Genomic DNA, 23592 nt, shown 5'->3' with positions numbered 1-23592 from the left:
ATCCTCAACACCATATAAAAATAAATAAATAAAAAAAAAGGTATTGTGTCCATCTACAATAACAACAAATTTAAAAAAAGAGACTGACCTAAAATATAGGGTTATGCCGGGTGGTATTCACCCAATTCTTCAGCCCTATGTCCATCCCATCACGGCTGACCCTCTGCCATGAGCTCATATCCATCATCTTCTCAGCCTTCCTGGTAGTCCCCAAGACACAGACTAGTAACAGTCTGCTTAATCTCCTTGCTCACAATGGCACCATAGAGTGGTGATTGGAGCAGAGGCCTTCTTAACAGTTGAAGACCCACAAGGAGCACTGTCAATAATGGCATCTGGAGCAGCAGTTTCCCAGGCTGGCTGGCCCAAGCCCAGGCTTCCAGTGCTCTCTGCCACCCCTGTTTGTCTTCCCCACTGGTCCCTGCTATCAACCTTATAGTTTCCCCCTCTTTGTGCTGTTTTTTTTTTTCCCCTAGGCAGAGTCAGTTGTGACCTCTTTGCTGTCAATTTGCAGGACCATTCTCTCTCCCTGGGCCATTCTGGGTCATTCGGTGTCCTTCACTAATATGTCTGTAGTCTCTATTTGGATTCTGGTTTAGGTCCTCACTGGTAGTACCCACTGAATGTGCTGGCATACCGCCGCGGGTGTCCATTAGTCATCTAAGTGGATGTATTAAGATAAACTCTCAGCTAGTTCATGGACATACATTGACCCATTATACAGATACAGAATTAGGCTGAGATGCACTAAACAATATATGGAAAGTACACAGCTCCCTGGGTCAACATAAGCACCAACGTGTGAGGAACTGCATCAACATATCCCCATCTCCACAGAGGGGTTAGCTGGATACATGTATTCTAGGGGCATTGTATTGATTGGCTACATAAATAGTGACATCATTCTTTTCTACCTTATTGCTTTATGCCAGCAAAAATCAAGCTGGTCAATGTCATGGGGGGAAACTAAGCAACATTTAATGAGCACTTACTCTGTACCAGGCACTGTAAATGGGAATGCAGAGAATTATAGGTAGTAAGGGAATATTTAATTTTACATTTGCAGCATTTCACTTAGAAGAATGAAGTGAGCTAGTAACAAATAATAACTTGAATGAATTTTTGTTGTGGTTGTTCATAAGTGGGAGAAGAATGTTGAAAAACAATGGAAAATGTAGGAAATTAATAGAAATGCTAAAAATTTACAATGAAAAGAGGCATATCCCTGGAAGCTTCCAGAAGAATGACTTGATTATATTTCCCAACAATGTGTGCCAAAGTATTTAACAATGAGGCTCCTGTGGTGGGCATCCTTCTTTCCCCAAGCTCAAATTTTATGTAGCTACATGTGCAGTGACTGCATCATTACCCATCATGATCCCCTGACTCGGTATACTCAAATTTTGGAGCTAGAACCACCTTATATTCATTCAAAAGAAATTACATCTTCAGCTTTTCTAGAAGTGCCTGAGTAAGTAAAATAAGAATTTTGTAAAATATACCATGGACCAATTTAGCTAAGATGTTTTATAACTGCATTTAAAATCCACACAACTGGAAGGGCCAAGAGGTCAAGACTCTTGCCAGATTGATAAACTTGATATGCAGAGTAATTCCTCTTTACCCCAAAGATGAGGTGGCCTCATCTTTATACATGTTGCTTTAAATGAGAACAACAGCAGTGATAATGATGAATATAAGGCAGTGAACTAGAACAGTAAATTAAGTATCGAGCTGATGAATACTTTAAGATGAAGGATGGGGCTGGTGCAGTGCGGCATGCTTGTAATCCCAGTGACTTGGGAAGCTGAGGCAGGAGGATCCCAAGTTCAAGGCCAGCCTCAGCAAATTAGCAAGAACCTAAGCAACTTATAAAAGACTCTGTCTCAAAATAAAAAATAAAAAGGGTTGGGGATATGGCTCAGGGATAAAGTACCCTTGGTTTCAATCCCTGGTACCAAAAAGAAGGAGGAGGAGGAAGAAGAAGAAGAGGAGGAGGGTGGAGGGAGGAGAGGGAGGAGAATATGGACCCCTTTCACCGCCCCCCCCCCAAAAAAAGACATGAGGATAGGTCTTGGCTTAGGGATGGGCAGGTAACTGCATAGCTTTCCTAGTACAAGTGAATTAAAGTTAATTGTTTCTCTCTCTCTCTCTCTCTCTCTCTCTCTCTCTCTCTCTCTCTCTGTGTGTGTATGTGTGTGTGTGTGTGTGTGTGTGTGTTCAGATATGCTTGCTCATGGACATGCTGGAGATCGAACTTACAACTTCACGCATGCTGAGCATATGCTCTACCACTAATATACATCCCAGCCCCAGATAATTTCTTCCTCTTCTTTTTTTTAATATTGTTTAGTTGTCAATGGATCTTCATTTTATATTTATATGTGGTGCTGAGAATCAAACCCAGCGCCTCACACATGCTAGGCAAGCGCTCTACCACTAAGCCACAATCCAGCCCTCAAATCATTTCTTTTGATTCATTTTTATTTTCTTTCTCAAGAGGGTCTCTGTTTTTCAATTTTACTGTTGCTGTGACCAAAAAACCTGACAAGAACAATTTTAGAGGATGAAAAGTTTGTTTGGGGCTCATGGTTTCAGAGGTCTCAGTCCATAGATGGTTGACTCCATATCTCTGGGCCCAAGATGAAGCAGAAGGGCATGATGGAGGCCTGGGATTGTGGCTCAGTGGTAGCACACTTGCCTGGCATGTGTGAGGCACTGGGTTTGATTCTCAGCACCACATATAAATAAATAAAGATCTATCAACAACTTAAAAAAATGTGTGTGTGTGTGTGTGTGTGTTTTAAAAAAAGAAGGACATGATGGAGAAAAGTTGTTCAGAATATGTCCACAAGAAAGGAGGGAGAGGGAAGGAGGGAGGTAAGTGGAAGTGCTCAACTCATTAGAGACAAAATACATACCAAAGGCACATCCCAGTGATCTACCTCCTCCTGCCATGCCCTACCCTCTATAGTTACCACCCAGTTAATCCATTCAAGTGGATTAATGCAGTGATAGGTGAGGGCTTTCATAAACCAGTAACTTCACCTCTGAACTTTCTTGTGTTGTCTCATACAAAGCTCTTGGGTTGAGCTTTCAGAGGACAACTCATATCTAAACCATAACTGTCTCTATTCTTCCTACCAAATACCAAGATAGATGACATACATTTTTTCAATGTAGCCCAGAATGGGTTTTGACTTGTTTTCTTGATAAAAGCAAGAAGGCCTGAGATTAAAAATAGCAAAGGCAAGGATGAAAGGAGACTCCTAGCTGCTCTACAGAGAATTTGCTGATGGTAACAGCCAGCCCAGTGCCATCCATTTCCTCAGCAGCCACTTCAATGGATTGTCCAGACATGGTCCTCCGGGTGTGGATAAACTGAACTCACTTGAACACTTTTCCCAGGATTTCTTGTACCTTTCTTCTCCACTTTGGTCCAGGTGGGGTATGAATCCATTTTATCCATAAAAAAACAAGTAGTCACTCACATTCATGCTAACTCCAGTTCAGCATGATAGAGGACTGTTCCTCCATTCTCATTCTGAGATGACACAAGAATCCACAAGAATATTGGGGCAATGCCTCCCTGATCACTAAGGGCCCTGTGCCCTGAGGGAAATGCACAGTTCCACATTTCATTTTCCATCACTGTATGTTCAACTATATCAAAAGTTAGACTAAGGTATATACTTTTGAATTAATTGTTCTTCTTTGCTATATAGAAGTCTCCCACTTTATCTGCTGAGGATATGTTCCAACATCTCCAGAGGATGAATAAAACTATGGATAGTACTGAACCCTGTATTTAAGGTTTATTCCTATGCCTAATACCTCTCAGAAAGTTTAATTTACAAATTAGGCACAGTAAGGGATCAACAATAATAACAATAAAGTAGAACAATTATGACAATAAAATTAATAATAGAAGTTATTTAAAACTTATGAATTGTTTATTTCTGAAACTAAGACTGACCCTAGTTAACTAAAACTGCAGATAATAGGAGGATATAGAATGAATCTGTGCATGACCTCCTGTTCTTGTTCCCACCACTCAGCATATTTCATTGACTTGAAGAACTACTTAAAAAAATGTTTGGGCATCCTGACATTGCATGGATGTCACAGTCAACTGCATCTTACCCTTTGTCATATTTGAGCAGTACTTTTAGTTAATTAATTAATTAATTTGGGTACTGGGGATTGAACTCAGGGGCATTTGGCCACTGAGCCCCATCCCCAGCCCTATTTTGTATTTTATTTAGACACAGGGTCTCGCTGAGATGCTTAGTACCTTGTGTTTTGCTGAGGATGGCTTTGAACTTGTGATCCTCTGCTCTCAGCCTCCAGAACCCCTGGGATTACAACTGTGTGCCACTGTGCCTAGCTAGTACTTTTACTTTACTACTGATTCATACTATAAGGCTTGGCATTCTGTCTCTGGGGCTCAGATTTATTGAAATGTGTCAAGTCCTTGCTGAATTACTCCATCAGTATGGGAAATATTCCGAATTGCTTATCTTGCTTAGTGGAGACCAGGCCGAAGTCTTGAGGTTATCAGAGCTCTGTGTTGCCCTAAGTGTGATGAATATCCGCTGCTGCATACACAATCAGCCATCAGAGGAAAGCCCATACATAGGCATGGGAATCATGCAGGTGACTTAGGACAGCAGAATGTCAGATTGGAACTGGGATTCAAAGGGCAACTCTTTGTTCTTTCCTATTCTGGACCAAGCTTTTTGGGAAACAGATAAGAAAGGGAAGGCTTATTAGCTCACCTTTTCTCCACTGCACCCTCACACTACTCACTTTAGAAGCATGTTGCAAATCTTGAAAAACATCAGACACAGTGGGGATGCCACACTTGGGATTCTAAAATCTCAGAGGCCCACCTACGCCTGCAGCCTGCGAGCCAGATTAAGTACCATGAAAAGTCCTCAGCCTCTTTGATGACATCTGTAATCAGGCATGATGACCCTGTACACCCTGAGACAGCCACATAGCCTGCTCCTCTCTGAGGTGCTCTTAACTCTCCTGGCTTGAAGCCCACCCTGAGCCCTTGTGGTCAAACACTGTGCTCTCTCTCTGGGCAGGCAGATGTGCATAATGCTGTGTTTCCTGTCTTGCAGGTATTTGCAGAAATATTCAGACAGGGACTAATGAACCTGAGGTGAAACTCAGGCACTGTGTCCCTGAAAGATGGAGAAATATTGTCAGGAGCCACAGATGCATTTGGGGCATCAGCCCTCAGCCAGTATCCTGCTGGAACCGCTGCCTCTTCTGCCCACTTATAAAACTATTTTTGTCCTTTACCTATATATATTTTTTAAATTTTTTTTTAGTTGTAGATGGACACAATACCTTTATTTTATTAGTTTATTTTTATGTGTGCCGGGATCGAACCCAGTGCCTCACACCTTCTAGGCAAGCACTCTACCACTGTGCCACAACCCCAGCCCACCAATATGTTTTTATTCATTCTAATTAGTTATACATGACAGTAGAATGCATTTTGACACATCATACATAAATGGAGTATAACTTCTCATTTTTCTGGTTGTACATGACTTAGAGTTGCACAGATCACATAATCATATATGCACATAAGGTAACAATGTCTGATTGATTCTACTATCATTTCTAACCTCATACTCTCTCCCCTCCCTTCTGTCTAGTCCAAAATACCTCTATTCTCCCTCTGTCCCCCATTGTGAATTAGCATCCATATACCAGAGAAAACATCCAGCCTTTGGTTCTTTGGGATTGGCTTATTTCACTTAGTATAATATTCTCCAGTTTCATCCATTACCTGAAAATGTCATACTTTCATTCTTCTTTAAGGATGACTAATATTTCATTGTGTATATATGCCACAGTCTTTTAATCCATTCATCTGTTGAAGGGCACCTAGCTGTAGTACAACTTAAGGTCTGGTATTGTGACACCTTCTGCTTTACTCTTCCTGATTGGTTCCATTGTTTGGCTATTGTGAATTGAACTGCTATAAACATTGATGTGGCTGCATTACCATAGTATTCTGATTTTAAGTCCTTTGGGTATAAACCAAGGAGTGGGATAGTTGAGTCAAATGGTGGTTCCATTCCCAGTTTTCTTTCCAGAGTGGTTGCACCAATTTGCAGTCCCACCAGAAATGTATGAGTGTATCTTTTTCACCACATCCTTGCCAACATTTATTGCTACCTGTATTCTTGATGATTGCTATTCTGACTGGAGTGAAATGGAATCTCAGTGTAGTTTTGATTTACATTTATCTAATTGCTAGAGATGTTGAAAATTTTTTTCAGATATTTGTTGATTGATTGTATTTCTTCTCTGTGAAGTGTCGGTTCAGTTCCTTTGCCCATTTACTGGTTTTTTGTTGTTAAGTTTTTTGAGTTCTTAATATATCCTGGAGATTAATGCTCTATCTGATGTGTTTGTGGTAAAGATTTGCTCCCATTCTGTAGGCTCTCTATTCACCTCACTGATTGTTTCTTTTTGCCGAAAAGAAACTTTTTAGTTTAAATCCATCCCATTTATTGATTCTTGATTTTACTTCTTGCGCTTTAGGAATCTTGTTAAGTAAGTTAGTTCCTAAGCTGATAGTGGGAATTAGGACCTACTTTTTCTTCCATTAGATGCAGGGTCTCTGTTCTAGTGCCTAAGTCTTTGATCTACTTTGAGTTGAGTTTTGTGCAGGGTGAGAGATATAGTTTTAATTTCATTTTGCTACGTATGGATTTCCAGTTTTCCCAGCATCATTTGTTGAAGATGCTATCTTTTCTTCAATGTATGTTTTTGGCACCTTTGTCTAGTATGAGATAACTGTATTTATGTGGATTTGTCACTGTGTCTTCTATTCTGTACCATTGGTCTATATATCTGTTTTGGTGCCAATACCATGCTGTTTTTGTTACTATGGCTCTGTGCTGAAATTTTTTGGGGGAGGTACTGGGTGGGGATTGAACTCAGGGGCACTGGACCATGGAGCCACATTCCCAGCCCTATTTTGTATTTTATTTAGAAAGAGGGTCTCACTGAGTTGCTTAGTGTCTCGCTTTTGCTGAGGCTGGCTTTGAACTTGCGATCCTCTGCCTCAACCTCCTGAGCCACTGGGATTATAGGTATGTGCCACAGTGCCCAGCTGTAGTACAACTTAAGGTCTGGTATTGTGACACCTTCTGCTTTACTCTTCCTGATAAGGATTGCTTTGTCTATTCTGGGTCTCTTATTTCTCCAAATGAATTTCATAATTGCTTTTTCTATTTCTATGAATAATGTCATTAGGATTCTATGAATAATGTTATTAGGAATTGCATTAAATCTGTATAATGCTTTTGGTAGTATGGCCATTTTGACAATGTTAAATCTAACCTTTATCTGTATTGATAGAATTTTATGGAACTTTAGAAGTCCTTCAGATATGGAAAGAGTAGGCTTAGTTACAATCCCAATTTAATTTTTGGTCCTGTCTACAAGACAGGGGTGATTTATAGTGGGGTTGGGAGGGGAGCTTGTGAAGTTTAGATGAACTCTAGCTAGGGCAAAGGGGAGGCAGGGGAAGGGAGAGGGTAGGGGGTGTAAAAAAGATGGTGGAATGAGATGGACATGATTTCCCTGAGTACATATATGAAGACATGAATGGTGTGAATATACTTTGTGTACAACCAGAGATATAAAGAAATGTGCTCTATATGTGTAATATGAATTATAATGCATTTTGCTGTCATATATAACAAAGTAGAATTTAAAAAATAAAATTAAGAAAATACTTGGAGACAAACACTCTAGAAAGATAGAGGATTGGGAAATATGTGGTTGATGTCTTTCATTCCTGAATCTCTAAGTCAAGACTGATCCACCAGTTTGGAAGAGTGGCTTAGAGGACACACCTGTGGAGAATGGAACTTTGACATTGCTAGTGCAGAGTGGTCTTTAATCAGCATTCCAAGATCCCCACAAACAAAGGGAGGGCTCTGGTCAGCCTTTAATGGTGAACTTCACATTTATGGAAGCATCTCCTTTGTGCCTATTTCTGCAACTCCTCTTTTCAAAATGTGCCTTCTCTGGACCTCAGTTTCCTCATCTATAAAACGGGGACACCATCCTCAGGAAGATCGTTGGGAGATGCTTGTATAGTGCCAATATGAAGTAAGGGTTCTCCGGGGGCAGCTAAGATGATCACCAGACTATTTTAGAATCAGAAAAATAGTACATGCATGACCATTGGAAAAAAAAAAAAAGCTTACAAGTATAGAAAGAAATGAGCATCAGCCTTAACTCTGCCCTCAAGAAAACCATTTCAGTGTGTTCCCATTTCCATCGAGGGCTATAGGAAACAGTATGAAATTCTCGTTGTTTTACTTATTCTATCTTGGAATTTCCTTGCAAAGTCATTTTTTTTTCTTTTTGGGTACCAGGGATTGAACTCAGGGGCACTCTACCACTGAGCCACATCCCCAGTCCTATTTTATACTTTATTTGGAGACAGGGTCTCACTGAATGCTTAGCACCTCATTTTTGCTGAGGCTGGCTTTGAACTCATGATCCTCCTGCCTCGGACTCTCGAGCTGCTGGGATTGTAGTCATTTTAATGGCTGTGTTATACTTCAGTGATGGCTATCTTATACTTCATTTCACCTTTTCCCTCTGCAAGGTCTCCCTTCTCCCGTCAGTGGGTGCTGGACATGGCAGCCAGGGCTTTGCACACGTTATACAAGTGCTATACCTTTGAGCTAAATTTCAGTTCCCAAACATCTTCTCTTTCCTCCTCCTCTTCCTGGTAAGCCCTACTGTCTCTGGATTTAGCTTCTCTCCTCACATGGAGCCCCCAAGCCTGGATGGTACTGGAGGCCAGGCGTGGGTCTCAGCCATACCTGATGGCTCCCAGGTCTTTTCTGACCCAACAGGCAAGAGGAATACATGATCGGGCTCCCTCTTTCCTTGTCACCTCCTACCATATCCACTCAAATCTTCAAACATAATTCCACACAGAGGGCATCTCACCCACATGCAGTGACAAAATTAATGTTGAAAGATGAATGGAAGGAAGGAAAGGAAGGAGGGTCAGGAAAGGTGAGAAGGAGGGAGGAAAAGCTGCAAAGCTAGGAAAGAAGGGAGGGAGGGAGAGAGAAAGGGAGAAAAGGAGGAAGGAAGAGGAAGAAGGAGAAAGCAAGAACAGTAGCAAGGGAAAGAGGGAGGAAGAAAGGAAGGGAGGAAGAAAGGAAGGAAGGAAGATAAGTTTTCACACACAAGCCTCACTCTTCTGGCTCCATGGAAAGTTCTTTCACTGGGCAACTCCTGCCAGTTGTCTAAGCCCTAGGTAGCTTTCTCTGCCCCATAGCCCTTGGCCTTCATGTCTTGCTCAGTCGTCACAGGGACCCTAGGAGGGAGGTCCTATTGTTACCATGTTTCACAGACAGGGAAACTGAGGTTCAACAAACTCCAAGAGTTTGCCCAAACTCTCTCAGTAGTGGGTGGAGGCAGGGAGTTCTGGCTCCTTCTGGCCCCACGTCTTTGTACTCAGCCTTCTGCAGCCCAGCACTGTCTGTGTCTACTTCATGCTTCTCCTCTGAGAATGTGACCAGGCCCCGAGCAGAGGAGGCACTGCAGGCTCTTGGGAGTTTTTCTGGAACCTCTGAAAGGAGGAATACCTCCATGCATTCTGTGCCTAGCCCCACACTCTCATTTGATAAGGGAAGAAGCAGATCTTGGAAAAACAGCAACTGCTTCTCCACACCAGCTGGTGCCACAGTTCTGTGGATTTGAACAAATGCAGAGAGCAACTGGTATCTTCCTTCCTTCAGCTCCCTTTGAGAAACTGCCATGTGTTTCTGGTGACCAGATTTCGGAGGTGGAGGATGGAAGAGAGGAAGAGAGAAAGAAACAGGAAGCCAGGTTTCCTCTTGTCCAGGACCTTTGCAGCTGTGGGGTTCAGGTTTTCTGGAGGCATTGTGGCTAAAGCAGTGGGCTGGATTTCACTTTGGGCGGGGGGTTATTCCAGGCTCTGTCTCTCCTCGCGTTAGCATAAAAGATTGCAATTCTAGCTGAGAAAGTGTGCCAATTCGGAAGGCACAAACCCATGACTCTCTCCAATTCTGTGCAGAACCAATACTCCCTGTGCTGAAACCACCAGCTCTTCTCAGCAGAAATGGTGGTGGCAGCCAGCAGCCTGAAGTCTGTGCAGAGTGTTATCACTGCTTCTGACAGGGCTCATCAAATTCTAATAAATGCCGCTTTCAATAAATCCATCTTGCATAAATTTCTCAGATTAATACAGGTTCATTATAAACACTGGTCCCTTCTATAAAGTCCCAACTATGTGCTGCTAGTCACTGTGCCTAGTGAATCATCTCATTCGATGTTCATGAAAATTGTGAATCATTTCATGAAAACCCATCTGACTTTCAATTATCCCCATTGCACAGATGAGAAAATTAAGGAACTCCAAAGTTGATAGTATACCTAACTTACTGGCTGCATGGTGGTAAAGCCAGGTTTCAAACTCAGGTCTTTCTGACCTCAAAGCCCATGCCATTTCCTGCAAACACTTGGGTGGCATGTGCTCCTTCTCTCCAGCATCATCCTCCCAATCCAGGCTCAGAATGACTGCCAACTCTAGCTTATTTTATAAAATGCCTCTATCTGCCATGCACAGTACTGGTGGCCTAGGACACCAGGTGTATGTGGGGGGTGGGGGGCCAGGAGACAGAATTTCAAGAGCAGGAGTTTCCAAATGAGGCTGCGCCTAGGTTCTCTCTATGATTACAAGCTGGGAAAGTTTCTTCAATATTCCAAAGCAGACTCTTAACACTGCATGAGCTCCTTGAGGGCAGGATGCAGGCCCACAGAGGATCCCTGTAAGTGGGGCCCAAGGGTTCGAGTTATAGGGACTCCCCTTTGTCTTCCATCAACTAAGTTAAAGCCAGTCTGCTTCTTTCTACAGGAGCTCTCCAAGTTGGGCCTGGGGACTGATATGGCGGTGGAACTACGAACTCTGCAGTTGCCTGTAGATTACAGGGAGGCAAAGCAGAGGGTCACCAGAATCTGGGAAGATTTTCAGCCACAAGTAAGTGATGGCTAGAGAGGCAGTGGGCCTTGGAGGCTGATGATGTAGGGGAGTACAGAGGTTATGAACTTCCTGGATCCTGGTGCTTGGGTTGATGGCTGACGTGCAACCTGTCCCCAAGTCCCATTCAACAGTGTGAGGTCCTGATATTGTAAGTGATAAACCCAGCCTAATTCCATCTAACAGTAAGTTTCTCGGTTTAAGCTGAAATATAGAGTAGGGTCCTCCTGGCCCCTGCACTGGGGATTGAACCCAGGGGCTTTTAGCCACTGAGCCACATCCTTAGCTCTTTTTAAATATTTTATTTAGGGACAGGGTCTTGCTGTGTTGTTCTGGGGCTTGCTAAGTTGCTGAGGCTGGCTTTGAACTCATGATTCTTTTGCCTCAGCCTCCAAGCTGCAGGGATTACAAGCTTGCACGGCCAAGCCTGGCTAAAGCAGGTCTTAAAACCAGGAGAGAAAGGAGAAGAAAAAGAAATGGAACTCAAAGAGTTTCCACCTAAGGAAGAGGCTTGGGTTGGGCCCCACACATGCCCATTCAGGGAAGGCTGGTTTGAGGTTGGACATGAAGTAAAGATCTCCTGGGCCTGGGAGAGTGACTGGGAGTGTGATCCACCAAGGGAAGGCTTATTTTCAAACCTATATTCTCAACCTATATCAAACTTATATTTCTAAACTATATTATCTGAACATAATTACTTGGTACAAATACCCTGGTACAAACAGCCCTCCCCCCAAAGCCCATAAGATGAAGTTAATAAAACATATACCATCATGCTCGCTGTTAAAGCAATGCCCCAAATGTTTTGATAAAATACTCAGCAGCTATTTTTGAAAAAGGAAAAATAATCAGCTCAAATACATTCTATCAAGATTTATTGGTCTGTTACTAACTTCCTTTATTAAAGTTTCATTAAAAAGACATATGATTCCACTAAAATTCTAAGCTTCTCCTATGGTAATCTTAGATAGTAGCTTCCTCGCCCCCCCCCCCCCCCAACCAAAAAGAGAGAATGAATACATTACTATGTAAGAATATCTTGAAATGTAAAGGTATTTAAATATAAATGCAGCATGATTTCTAGTCAGCTAAAAGCCCGCTGCTTTTCCTTCTACTTGTATTAATTAGAGGACACAGGCAGGGGATTGTGGGTTTTCTGGGTGGATTTGAGGCTTGAGATAGTTTGCACTGGGAGCTGGGGTCTCCCACAGCCTGGCCCTTCTGCATATCTAATGACCTGGTTTCTTGTGATGTCTCTGCTATTCCATGTGTTCACACAGCTTGCTGTGCACGTGGGCATGGACACCTCTGCCAAAGTGATCTTTCTGGAACAGTGTGGCAAGAATAGAAGTTACCAGGATGCTGACATCCGGGGCTTCCGACCTGAGGGCAGCGTGTGCCTACCAGGTGGCCCGGATGTGATTGAGTCGGTGGTCAGCATGAAGGCAGTCTGCAAGAACATTGTGGTGGAGGATGTTGACGTGGCCTATTCCCGGGATGCGGGCAGGTACACTTTGCAGAAGCGTCGAGTGAGCAAGGGGAGGGAATGATTTTCAGAGTGCCATCTCTCCCCGCCCCCCCCCCCCAAGGGAGAGAGCCATCCAATTGGCTACTCGATCACCCACCCCTTTGCTGCAGATGAGCACAGCTTGGTTGCTCACACCCTGGCCTGAGGTCTTATTTCCAGGACCCCTCCCTGTAACACAGGCTTTGGAGCATTATTACAGAAGAGATGGAAAAGCAGGTTTTGAGAATCATGGGTATTTTGTGGATGTTTATATATATATAATTTTTTTTTGGGGGGGGGGTCAAAATTCTGAGTTTATTTGGCCCCAGATAAAGATTAGTTTACCTTTGCATCTCCAAATTCTGATCTTGGTAGGAATTTTCTCCCTTCTCCAAGTAATGAATAGACAAATGACTCAATAAAGACATGAATGATGGAGAGATTTACTGGGGTAACAGTGTTTTGGATTAGTTGAAAGTCTGGTCATTTTCTCTTAATCACTTGTTGGTCATGAGACTAGGAATCAGTTTCTGATTCATTCCAGCCCCATGTTCTTTCTGAGGCAAGAAAACCCAAACTTAAATTTCCCCAAGTGGTGGTCCTCCCTCATAGTTTATTGCCAATTCTGTTTACATTCTGTGGAGTTAGAGGTTGGTATGAGAAATGATGTGGAGATTCATGTGGATGCAGGTACGTCTGTGATTACGTCTACTACCTCTCTTTGCATCATGGAAATAGGCATGCAGCGCTCATCCATACCCCTCCGCTGTCACACTGGCTCCCTGCCAGCCTGCTGGGAAGAACCTTGCAAGTCATTATCCAGGAAATGCTGGAAGAGACTGGGAAAACCCAAGCTTTCAACCTGATTTGCAGAAAACCGAACAGCCAAAGAGAAGCAACTAGGGGATGTCTGCTTTAGAGAAAATTACACGTTTCAGTGATGTGTGTAGAGTTCAATTGTGCTTTGAGAGGCTTTTAAAAAATTGCTTGTAAAACAGTTTACACAGAGGGGAAAAAATTCTGAATTAGCTCAACAAAATCACAAAGTTATTTTATTGTCAGAAGAAAAAAGAACTCTCTAAAAGGCAGACATTGCACAAGGGATTAACTAAGTTATGTTTTTCATGGCTTTGAAATCAAATCCTAGCACTTTTTTCTTCTAAAGGGCACAGCAGTGGGGCTGTATGATTCTGCCAGATTTCCAAGACCACAGACCCACTTTGCAGAGGCCATGGGAACTCAGGTGCAGCCACTGTTCTAGGTGCCCTCTGCCTGGCCTCCAAACAACGCACCCAGGCCCATGAGCGGCTTTAAAAGTACTGAGTTGCTGGTGTTTGGTTATTTCCTCTTTTGGTGTTCATTTTAGCCATTTTTATTTTTATTTTTTTTATTTTTTATTTTTTTTTAGAGAGAGAGAGAGAGAGAATTTTTTAATATTTATTTTTTAGTTTTCGGCGGACACAACATCTTTGTTTGTATGTGGTGCTGAGGATCGAACCCGGGCCGCACGCACGCCAGGCAGGCGCGCTACCGCTTGAGCCACATTCCCAGCCCCCATTTTAGCCATTTTTAAGTAGTTTAGTGGCGTTCACTACACCCACGTTGCTGTGCAACTATCACCACCATCTATTTCTAGATCTTTCTCATCATCCCAAATAGTACCCATTAAAGACCACCTACCTATTTCTTTCCTTTCCCCATGTTATTGTTTAGCTCTGGAATGTCCCTCAAAGTCTCATATGTTGAAGAAATTGTTAACATTAGAATCCTCTGCCACAGAGTCATACAGATCAAACCTGCCTTGGCCTGACTTTTGTCAGTGAAAGGTCTAGAGAAAAGCCTACAAATCAGTCAAAAATGAAGTACAGATTTTATATTATATGTATTCAAATTTTCTTTTTATAGTTTTAGTTGTAGGTGGACACAATACCTTTATTTTATTTTTATATGGTGCTGAGAATCGAACCTAGTGCCTCACACTAGCGCTAGGCAAGGGCTCTACTACTGAGCCACAACCCCAGCCCTGTATTCAAATTTTCTTCCAGCCAATTTAATGGAGTGAGAAAGAGTAGCTTCCCTGACTTCACCGGCAATTTGCATCCTCAGAAGGCTCAGCTGTCACAAATAAGGCGATGCTTTCTTAGGGAACACTTGCAAGTGACATGTGTGAATACACACGCTGCCACACAAGTGTGGTGATGCTTCCAGAAGGGAGGAAACAAAACTGAAGTCAAAAAGTGCGTACAGAATTTTTTTTATTTAACTTAAACCATGTAGTACTTTAACTACTAGAAAAAAGCAGAGTAAGAGAAACTAAAGTTGCCTTAGCTTCAGCCATTCAAAATAGACAAAGTTTCTTTTTTCCCCCATAATGTAAAGAATCCAGAGTATATAGATAACAGGAATAAATTCTTACAACAGAATATACAAAAACATTTTGAAATTTTTTTCATCTACTGATTTTTTTATATAAACAGAGGATTTCTTAGGAATAATTTATACACAGAAAGTCATTTTATGTAACAAATTGGCCATGTTATTACCTTTTTTTAAAACTTTTTTAGAAAACTTTTTTAAACAAGAAAACTCAGAAAATGCATTATTTGCGATGTATCCATTCCATCGCGCCTTCTGGTTTTTTGTTTGTTTGATTTTTTAATTCCAGAGGTAGACAAACTCTGGCAAACCTCTCACCTCAACCTCACTGGCTTAGAAAGCAGACAGGTGTTTTTGCCAGGCATCTGTTCACCTGTGGATGTGTCTGCACAACACCAAACATCCAAATCAGAAGCTGAAAACAAAAATCAAATGGTTTCTGGACCTTTCTCCTATGGAGTGCAAAAATTCCAGATGTTTCCAACAATGGGGATTTTGTGGAGTTGTGTCGACATGGCCAATTATAATTGGGAACTAGAGGACATGGAGTCAAACTTAAAAAAATATTGGCGTGTGCTATACTTTTTATTAAAAAGAATTTGTTCTGTATGGGAAAAATGTATCTTCGGTGCTCTGCCTTAAATAAAAATAAATAAAGTCTCTTCCTTGTTAGAACAAAGCATTCATCATAATGTGAGGCACAGAAGCAAATGGCCTGTGTGCCCCAGAATCTTTTGTGTGATCACTGTGAAAACCATCTGCAGTGCCCTGAAGTCCTTCTATCTGTATGGCATTGCGGAACAAGGCAACAACCATGCCAGACAGCCAGATGCCGCAGTGTCCTGCCCAAAGGGGTGGCAACACCTCTGCTATTTCCATGGCCAATGAGGTTCTTTTCTTTCCATCTGTTAAGGTCACTACACTCCAAAGGGAAATAAATGACCAGTAAAAGATCCCCTACCCAACCAGAGGGTTCTAGAAGACCAAGATACTGAAGATACAGAACTACTTTTGAAATCATCATCATTCCTTTGTTATATAGGGCACAAAGCATGGGGGGAAAAGAGGGTGAGCCATGGCCTGGGTCCAGGAAAATCTTTTTTTTTCTTTTTCTTTCTTTATTTTTTTCTTTTTAATTTTTTTGGCATATTGTAAAGCTAGCTAGTAAAGAGGTGTCCTAAAAAATGGATCACAAACACACATTTGCACACAGAGAGAAAAAAAAGTGTCTTTAAATTATTTTTAGCAATTATAAACTACAAACATTTTATAAAATTATTCTATGTTCTTACAAAAATGCAATGAAACATTTAATTAGTTCTTGTAAACCAGATCTTCGTCAACTGACTACCCGTAATCTACTGGACTTAAGAGCCCTATTGGAAACACTAATGAGTGACTAATTTAAAAAATGTTTACTGGAAAGATGCGGACACACAAATGTGGACATACAAATGAGTGATTATTATGTTCTTGCAGAAACAAAATAAAACTCTAAAGTCACGCCCCAGAACTGACAACTCAACTGGTGAGTGTGATATAGTTCGCATTCTTGAACAATGTGATTTAACTCTGTAGGTTTCCAGAGCAGGATGTTAGGTTTATTTGTTGAAACCAAATGCCCATGGATGACTGTTGAGCCTGGATGTGGTCTGATACCTTCAAAAGGCATCAAGTTCAAAACACTGCCCATGCTTCTTCCAAAGCCCTGTACCCTTCTGCCCACAATTCTTCTCTTCATGTCATGATCCCTGTTAACAGTGGTTTTCTAATGCCTGGTCATTCCACCATTGATGAGCGTTCATTTCTCTAAATGACCAACTAGTCATCCAAGTTGGAGGCCAGAAAGGAAAACATCTGGCCTATTCAAGGTCTGTATCTTCAGCATCTCTGGCAACAGAGGTTCAATCTAAACAACATCCTCTCTTGAAGTTCTCATTTGTACCACCGACTAGTTCAGAGTGGAGTAAGAAAGTTTGACTTTCATCACTGGTTCTTAAGGAGTGGATCTCTGGTCCAAGTCTCCCAATGCTGCTTAGCCCAGGAAATGAAAAGACAGCTGACAAACACAAAAGTAACATTAACGAAAGCACAAACCCCAAACCTTAAGTGCGTTACTGGGACTGCTGGAATGGGCCAAGGCATACCATGGAGTGTTACTGTCAACTGGAAGGTGCCTACATTTTGGAAAGGAGTTGCCTTCAACACTGTCTGGTCGCCCTAAGCAGATCCAGAAGTGAGAGCTGAGCACTGGGGATGAGCATCTTAGCCTTCTCACTCACCTGAGTCAGTGTAACTTGGCCACCATGGCCACCAGTCACAGAGGTGGACTGCTAAGAAAGAGGCTTTGGTGGATCAGACTGGCCTACAATTTGGCATCATACATGGCTCATTGATCTGTTATCCCAACCAAAGCACAGTGCCACATATCAAGCATTTTGCCATTTGGTGGTTTCCCAATAACCACTTTTCTATTTTATGAAGCCGCTTTTCCAACCATTGAAATGTCGTCCCGAGTCACAAGCAACAGGATGGAAGGAGAGGCCGGTGATGGCCACGAACACAGTCTTCTATCTTCCAAGAAGGAAGCGCTTTCCAACTGTGTGTCAAACATCATGACATCCCATAAGGAGAACTGGCATAGTCTGGGTCTCACACAGCTCAAGTTCGCAATGTCTCTAGAATATGCCAACTTTTGTTGCCTCAGGGAAGGGCTGTATGTGAGAATGTCTTAATGCTCACATCAACGCAGTGATGTGCCTCAGTGGTTCACGTTACTTTAAGCAGTGTGACCTGCTGTCAGAAGGAGGTTGCATGGAAAATGCCACAACTCAGCTTGATAAGATTATTTGGAGCACACAAAAGAGAAAAATCGAGAAGAGGTGGGAAAATCAGCATAAAATTAGGCTAGAACTGTGGATATATGATGCCTTGGTATAGTCAAGGTGGGTGGGTTGGTCCAGTAAAATGACTGTACCATCACACAAACAAAATTTTCTTTTATTGAAGTGTTTCTGAAGCATTTGTTATGATGGGCACTACACTGTAGTGTTTTCTCTCTACTTAAAGAAAAACCTCCTACATAATACAAAAACAAATGACACCAACAACTTGGACAGTTTAAACAAAACCCTTACAACCAGCTGAATGATCTGTAGAAATCCAGTTGCGGAAACCGGTAAGTATGTGCAAAAGAGAGGAGAGGCCACTATTCCAAGGGGTCACCTACAGCGTGGAAGAATAAAACCCTGATCAAACAGTATTTATCAATGACCTTAAGGTCCCCAGGAACTTGGGAGACAAGGGTAGTGTTCTAGCAGGAAGGAGAAGGCCCCTGAGCTTAACTGTACATACTGGAACTGCTAAGGAGCTGCCCCCTCTTGGACAAAACTACCCACAACGTGTTTCCCAGCTGAAGTCCCCAGTGCCTATGAGCAGCCGCTGGATGTGGAGAGTGCACCATCCGCCCGTGAGCAGCAGGATGACGGGATGGACGGAGGTACATCCCTGACCAGATGGGAATGCCACAGAGGCTGGGCCTACCACTGGCTTTCTCAGCCCCAAGATTTGGTATGTCTGTTTACCCCTGGGGGAAGAGGAGATGAGGGTAAAGTTGAGAGCAGTTTGCAGAGGGGAAGGGGTTTTGCCCCTACCACCCTTTCTGTATCAGATGGGTGGTAATGTCAGGAACCTCTGCATTCTGGATCAGAAGGCCAAGCTCTCAAATTGTTGATGTGGCTGCACCTTTGAATGGAACAAACCCAGCAGCAGAAGCAGCAGCAGTGGTGGTAGCACATCCCTGCCTCATTGCAGGCCTCACTGGAGCAGGTGAGGGGAACCAACCAACACCCCACACGTGCACACGTGGGATTCTCACAGAATCAACTGTGTGGTGTGGGGGGGCACCTTCCTGTTCTCAGCGAATGGAGAACACCTGCTTTCTCAGTGATGAAATGTATTGGTCATTCAACATGCATAGTTTTGTTCCAAAGTCATCTGACAGGGATGGCCAGGTGGCCTCCCATGGTGTGCTCTTGTTATCTCCTCAGGGTTGTAGGGGCTGCTGGGCTGAGAGCAGGACAATCCTAATACCTCCCAGCCTCTGAGGAACCAGGTTAGGAAAAAAGGAAAAGCAACATGAGATGAGACATCTCAGAAAAAGGCAAGCCATTTGAAATGAGTGGAGAGGTGAGTTAGTGTTGTTTTGACCCCGGAAAACAGCCTGGCCTCTCTCCCTGCATCACCTGGGTGTGTGGCCTGTGGCATGGATGAGGTTACCAGTATCAACGGCCTATTGTCAGGTGCTGAGAAATGTGAGATGTATTGTTTTTTTTTTTCTATATACACATATAAAAAAAATAAGAGTGAGGTAGATAAATGTTTGAAAAACAACAAAAAAAAACCCCAAAATCAAAAAACTGTCCCATCTTACACACACACACACACACACACACACACACATCCTTTCCTCAGTATTTAAATTCATAATGGGGGCTTTTCTACAGTGATTAAAACTGGTATTACAAAATAAGTTAAAAGAAAACTCCTACATATAATACCTTCTTGATTATCTTTTTTCTTTTTTTCTTTCTTTTTTTTTTTTTTTTTAAGGAAAAACACTGTGGGACAGAGGCTAGTGAAAAAGTTGTGAGATTGAAACTACTGACAAGCAAAAATGCACTACAGACTTTCTTTTTTTGTGTTTAATCTCCAGTCACAACTAGCAATCATCATCTTCGAGTTTTGTTCTTACTCATAATTTAAACATTTCCATCCCAGAAGCAACTCTTGTGCTGTCATCACTCTGGTGAGAAGTGCTAAAAAACTAAACAGAACAAGACCCCTCGGGCCTGAAGGACTGGGATTCCTGGCCAAGGAACAGCACACCAGCGCCAGGGTTCTGGTCCCCTGGGAAAGAGCAAAGGGCTGGGACTGCCACAGCGCTGGCACTGCCCTGACCTGGCACTCAGGCCAGCAGACCTGGCGATATGCTTGTACACACCCCTGAGGATGCTGTCCCTGGGCCAGCTGGGATGCCGGGGTCCTGTTCCCTGTTAGTGTGGGAGAAGTCCCTTAGGATGCTCTGTTTCTAGAGACAGGTAGGTCGGTATGGTGAGGGTGGTGGTGGAGGGTAGTAGAGGGGAGCCTGTTGGGCCACACTCTGCTGCACCCTGGGACTCAGCAGCTGTTTTCTGTGGGATGGAAGGATTAAATATCCATTTAAAAAAAAATAGTAATCCAAATGCCTAGTGTCTGCAGTTAAAACTGCTGTTGTACCCAATAGTTAAAAAAATATATATATATGTGTGTCACAACCAAAACAAAGGCAAGGGAAAGGTGAGACTTTCAACGATGGGGACTATAAACACTGAACAAGGATGTGTGAGATATTCAACCTTTTTTTTTTTTTGTCTAACCTGAGTTTGCATCGTGTCCTGCGCTGTAACAGACTCCAATGCCACGAGAAGGGAGGCAGGGGAAGGAGGAAGCAAGACCCACTGGGACCTTGGCCCGAGCTTCTGATCTGCCTCCTTCCTGCACCAGCCTCGTGCCCACAAAACCTACAATGAATGGGCCTGGGGGATCAGGGAAAGGGGAGATGAATTTATAAAAAGGCATCAAACAGTTCATGGCAAATTATGTTCTAGAAGTATCAATTATTGGGAGAAAAGGAAGAAAAATCACACACTCTAGTACAAAGCATAAGAAGTTTCTTGGAGTGAGCAGAAAGGGAAGAAGGGTAGACCTGAAAGTTTTCATAGATTAAATCCACAAAGATAAAGAACAAAAAAAATAGCAGCTTTTTTTTTTCTGTACAGACGTATAGATGAATATCTGAACCGTAAAAAAGTTATAAAAGTGACATTAAAGACAATGTGTATGCAAATGTTTCACGGTCTAACATAGAACTGTAAGACCCATGAAGAAGTCCTAGTAACAGAGAAAATGTCAACAAAGCTTAGAATGCTTGACTCCATTGCCTGCACTTCTTCTCACTGCTGTGGTGTCTGAACCCCTTTCCTTGCACACCTGCACAAATGGCTGGGCTGGGTCCCTGGAAACTCATCTGTGTTCCTTGGCGGGTCAGGAGCGGGTGCTGGGGCTGGGGGAGGAAACTGGCATGATGTCCACATGGACCCATTAGTCTGGCTTTTAGGTTTAACTCAGGGTCTGTTTCCTCCAGAATTCTCAGAGGGAAAGGGGTGGAGGTAGGGAGTGGGGTGGGGAACCTGGTTCAGCCTTTCCCCATCTTCACTGATGGAAGGTCCCATTTTGTCCAGTTCCCCCAAATAATAACCTAGTCATCAAAAGCAACGAGACTGGGGTGGATGTGGGCTTGGAAAGCACCTGGGGAACAGTCAGATGGAGTACATCACCAATATTTCTCATAAATGATACCATGCTCACCCCATTCCTCTGGACAGAAGAAAATCAATGTGTGTGGGGGCAGGGGGGGGTGTGGATGATAAGGGAGAAAGTTCAGGATTTTGGCAAAATTTGGCAGCATTACAATGGTAACAACCATGGATGAACAATGGCCCTTTTTGAATTTTAGATGACACTAGAAAGGTTAAAGACACAGTTAAAAAACTCCGTCTCAATGTGTGTATGTGTGTGTTTTATAAAGACCTGTGGTGTCAGGCAGGTATACACAGGGTGACGTGGAATCCCAGGAAGAGCCACTTCCTCCATCTGATAAAAAGGGCTTCCCGGCTGGGTTTGTGGCAAATATTTTTCCATTATGAAGCAGAAAAGGAAAAAGGAAAGAAAGAAGAAAGAGGGAGAGCGAGAGCAAGAGCGAGAGAGAGAGAGGGAGAGAGAGAGAGAGAGAGAATATATGAGGAGACTCAATTCTCAAGTGTTCTGTTGCTATTAAGTATTGTCATTAAGGTTCTTAGAGGCCGGTCAGTTAAGGGTTTGGGTAGGGAAATAAAAAGCTGCTTGCATATTGAAAAAAGGAATATCCCAAATGTGTTTTACTGCAGAGAAGCCGTCTCCTGTGGGCAGCAATGCAGTTCTGAAGATCCACTGAGGTACAGGAGGCTTGTGAATAGATTGTTAAAACGTTCTCTCCCCCCACCCACCGCTGAGTGTGCACACACGTTACTGTTTGCACGGGATTCAGGATCCAAGAATCAGCAGGTTGAAGACTGGGGCAGCGGCAAGGCTCTCTCATCTGTGCGTCCTCCATTCATGTGCGCGTAAGGCCGTCTCTCATCGAAGCTGGCTCGGAGAACCAGCACCCCAGGGCCTGGGCCATTCTCAGCCTTGTGTCCTGAGTGTCTGTCGGGCAGCGGCAGGGATGACGATGAGGCCGAGGGGTCCAGGGGGACACTCTCCATGTTTTCAGGCTCCAGGTCCAGCTCCTCAGGTTCAGGTGGCTTGTTCTCCTCACTGTAGTAGAAGGAGACCTCCCGAAAACCAGGTTCCATCTCGTCTTTGATGCTGCTGATGATTTCCAGAAAGGAAGGTCTCATCTTGGGGTTGTACTGCCAGCACATGCGCATCAACTCAAACCTGAGGGGAGACAGACACAAGATAGGCCCAGACTGGCCAAGCTAAGGAGACCAGGTAGCCTCCTGGACCTCTCACCATGTTCCACTCCCCACAGTAAGAGCTGAGGATTGCTCTGTCACTTCTCTAAGCCTCTGGCTGTCCATCCTTTTGGCCCTCTTACTTCCCACCATTCCTTTCAATACCCCCAGTACCCAAGCCCTACTGGAACCTAATTTCCCGAGGAGGATTAATCTTGGTGCATGTCTTTATTTATAGTGGCAGTGCTAAGAAATAAAACGGGCCAACTTTCTAGCTGAACACTCCCTTGCCGAAACATTGTTTCCAGAATCAGACTGTAGGAAACTCCCATTTCTCACAAATAAAACTGAGAGCCATCTTGGCTTTCCTGATGGCAATCTCTCTGAGCCCCACCTATGCCATATCCAAGCTTCATTCTAGTGCAGGGATATCCTTGGCAGAGGATGGGAGGATGAAGGTGGCAGGGCTGCCAGACAGAAGAAGTGCAAATTCCAAGCATGCCATCTCAATCCAGCATCTGCTTGCTGTAGGCCCTGCAAAGGCAGAGCCCTGGCTCCATGATCCAGGATGCATTGAAGCCAATGAGTCCTGGTGGAGACCTCAAATCAGATTCCAACAAGTCAGCAAGGAGAACCCTGGGCAAGAGTACCCTGCACAAGCCAGGGGCAGGCAGAGAACAGAGCATAAGCCCAAGCCACACTTCAGTCACATCAGCTGGGCCACCAATCTCCATGAATTCCTCCTGGTCATGTGGAACAGAGGTCACAAAGGGAAGAAGAAAGGAGGTAGGCTGTTACTAATGCAGTCAGCTGCCCAACCCAGGAAAGGCCCAGACTTTGACAAGAACAGAACTGGTACAGAACAGAGAGAGAGAGACCTGAGCAGAAAATTGGAGGGCAAAGTAGCAAAGGGCTAGATAGAGTGCAGGGGTAGCCATGGTTCTGAGGAGGAGTCAGCCAGCTTCCCTGCCCCACATGAGCATGAAACCAAAGTGCCTCCCCTTACACCTCTGTTCTTGCTGGAAATATACACTTCTGTTCTAAAGCTTCTGGAGAAATGCTTTTTGATTAAAAATTGCCAAATGGAACTCCCCCCATCCAGGAAG

The 23592-nt window shown here is 43.4% G+C and overlaps 1 protein-coding gene across 2 annotated transcripts in view; it reads right to left on the bottom strand.

Moving 5' to 3' along the window:
* Positions 1–14813: 14813 nt before the first annotated feature.
* The window catches only part of Igf1r (insulin like growth factor 1 receptor), a 309374-nt gene continuing 300595 nt past the window's right edge, over positions 14814–23592 (bottom strand). For both annotated transcript variants that reach the window (XM_046436272.2, XM_046436277.2), the window contains one exon: positions 14814–22469. In XM_046436272.2, the coding sequence (XP_046292228.1) occupies positions 22088–22469 (382 nt within the window). In that variant the 3' untranslated portion in view covers positions 14814–22087. The remainder of the gene's footprint in view (positions 22470–23592) is intronic.

Source organism: Marmota monax, unplaced genomic scaffold (assembly GCF_021218885.2).
Source record: "Marmota monax isolate L192 unplaced genomic scaffold, Marmota_monax_Labrador192_F-V1.1 WCK01_AAM20220418_F8-fsc00005, whole genome shotgun sequence".
NCBI lineage: Eukaryota > Metazoa > Chordata > Mammalia > Rodentia > Sciuridae > Marmota > Marmota monax.
This window is presented reverse-complemented; position numbering and strand designations above follow the sequence as displayed.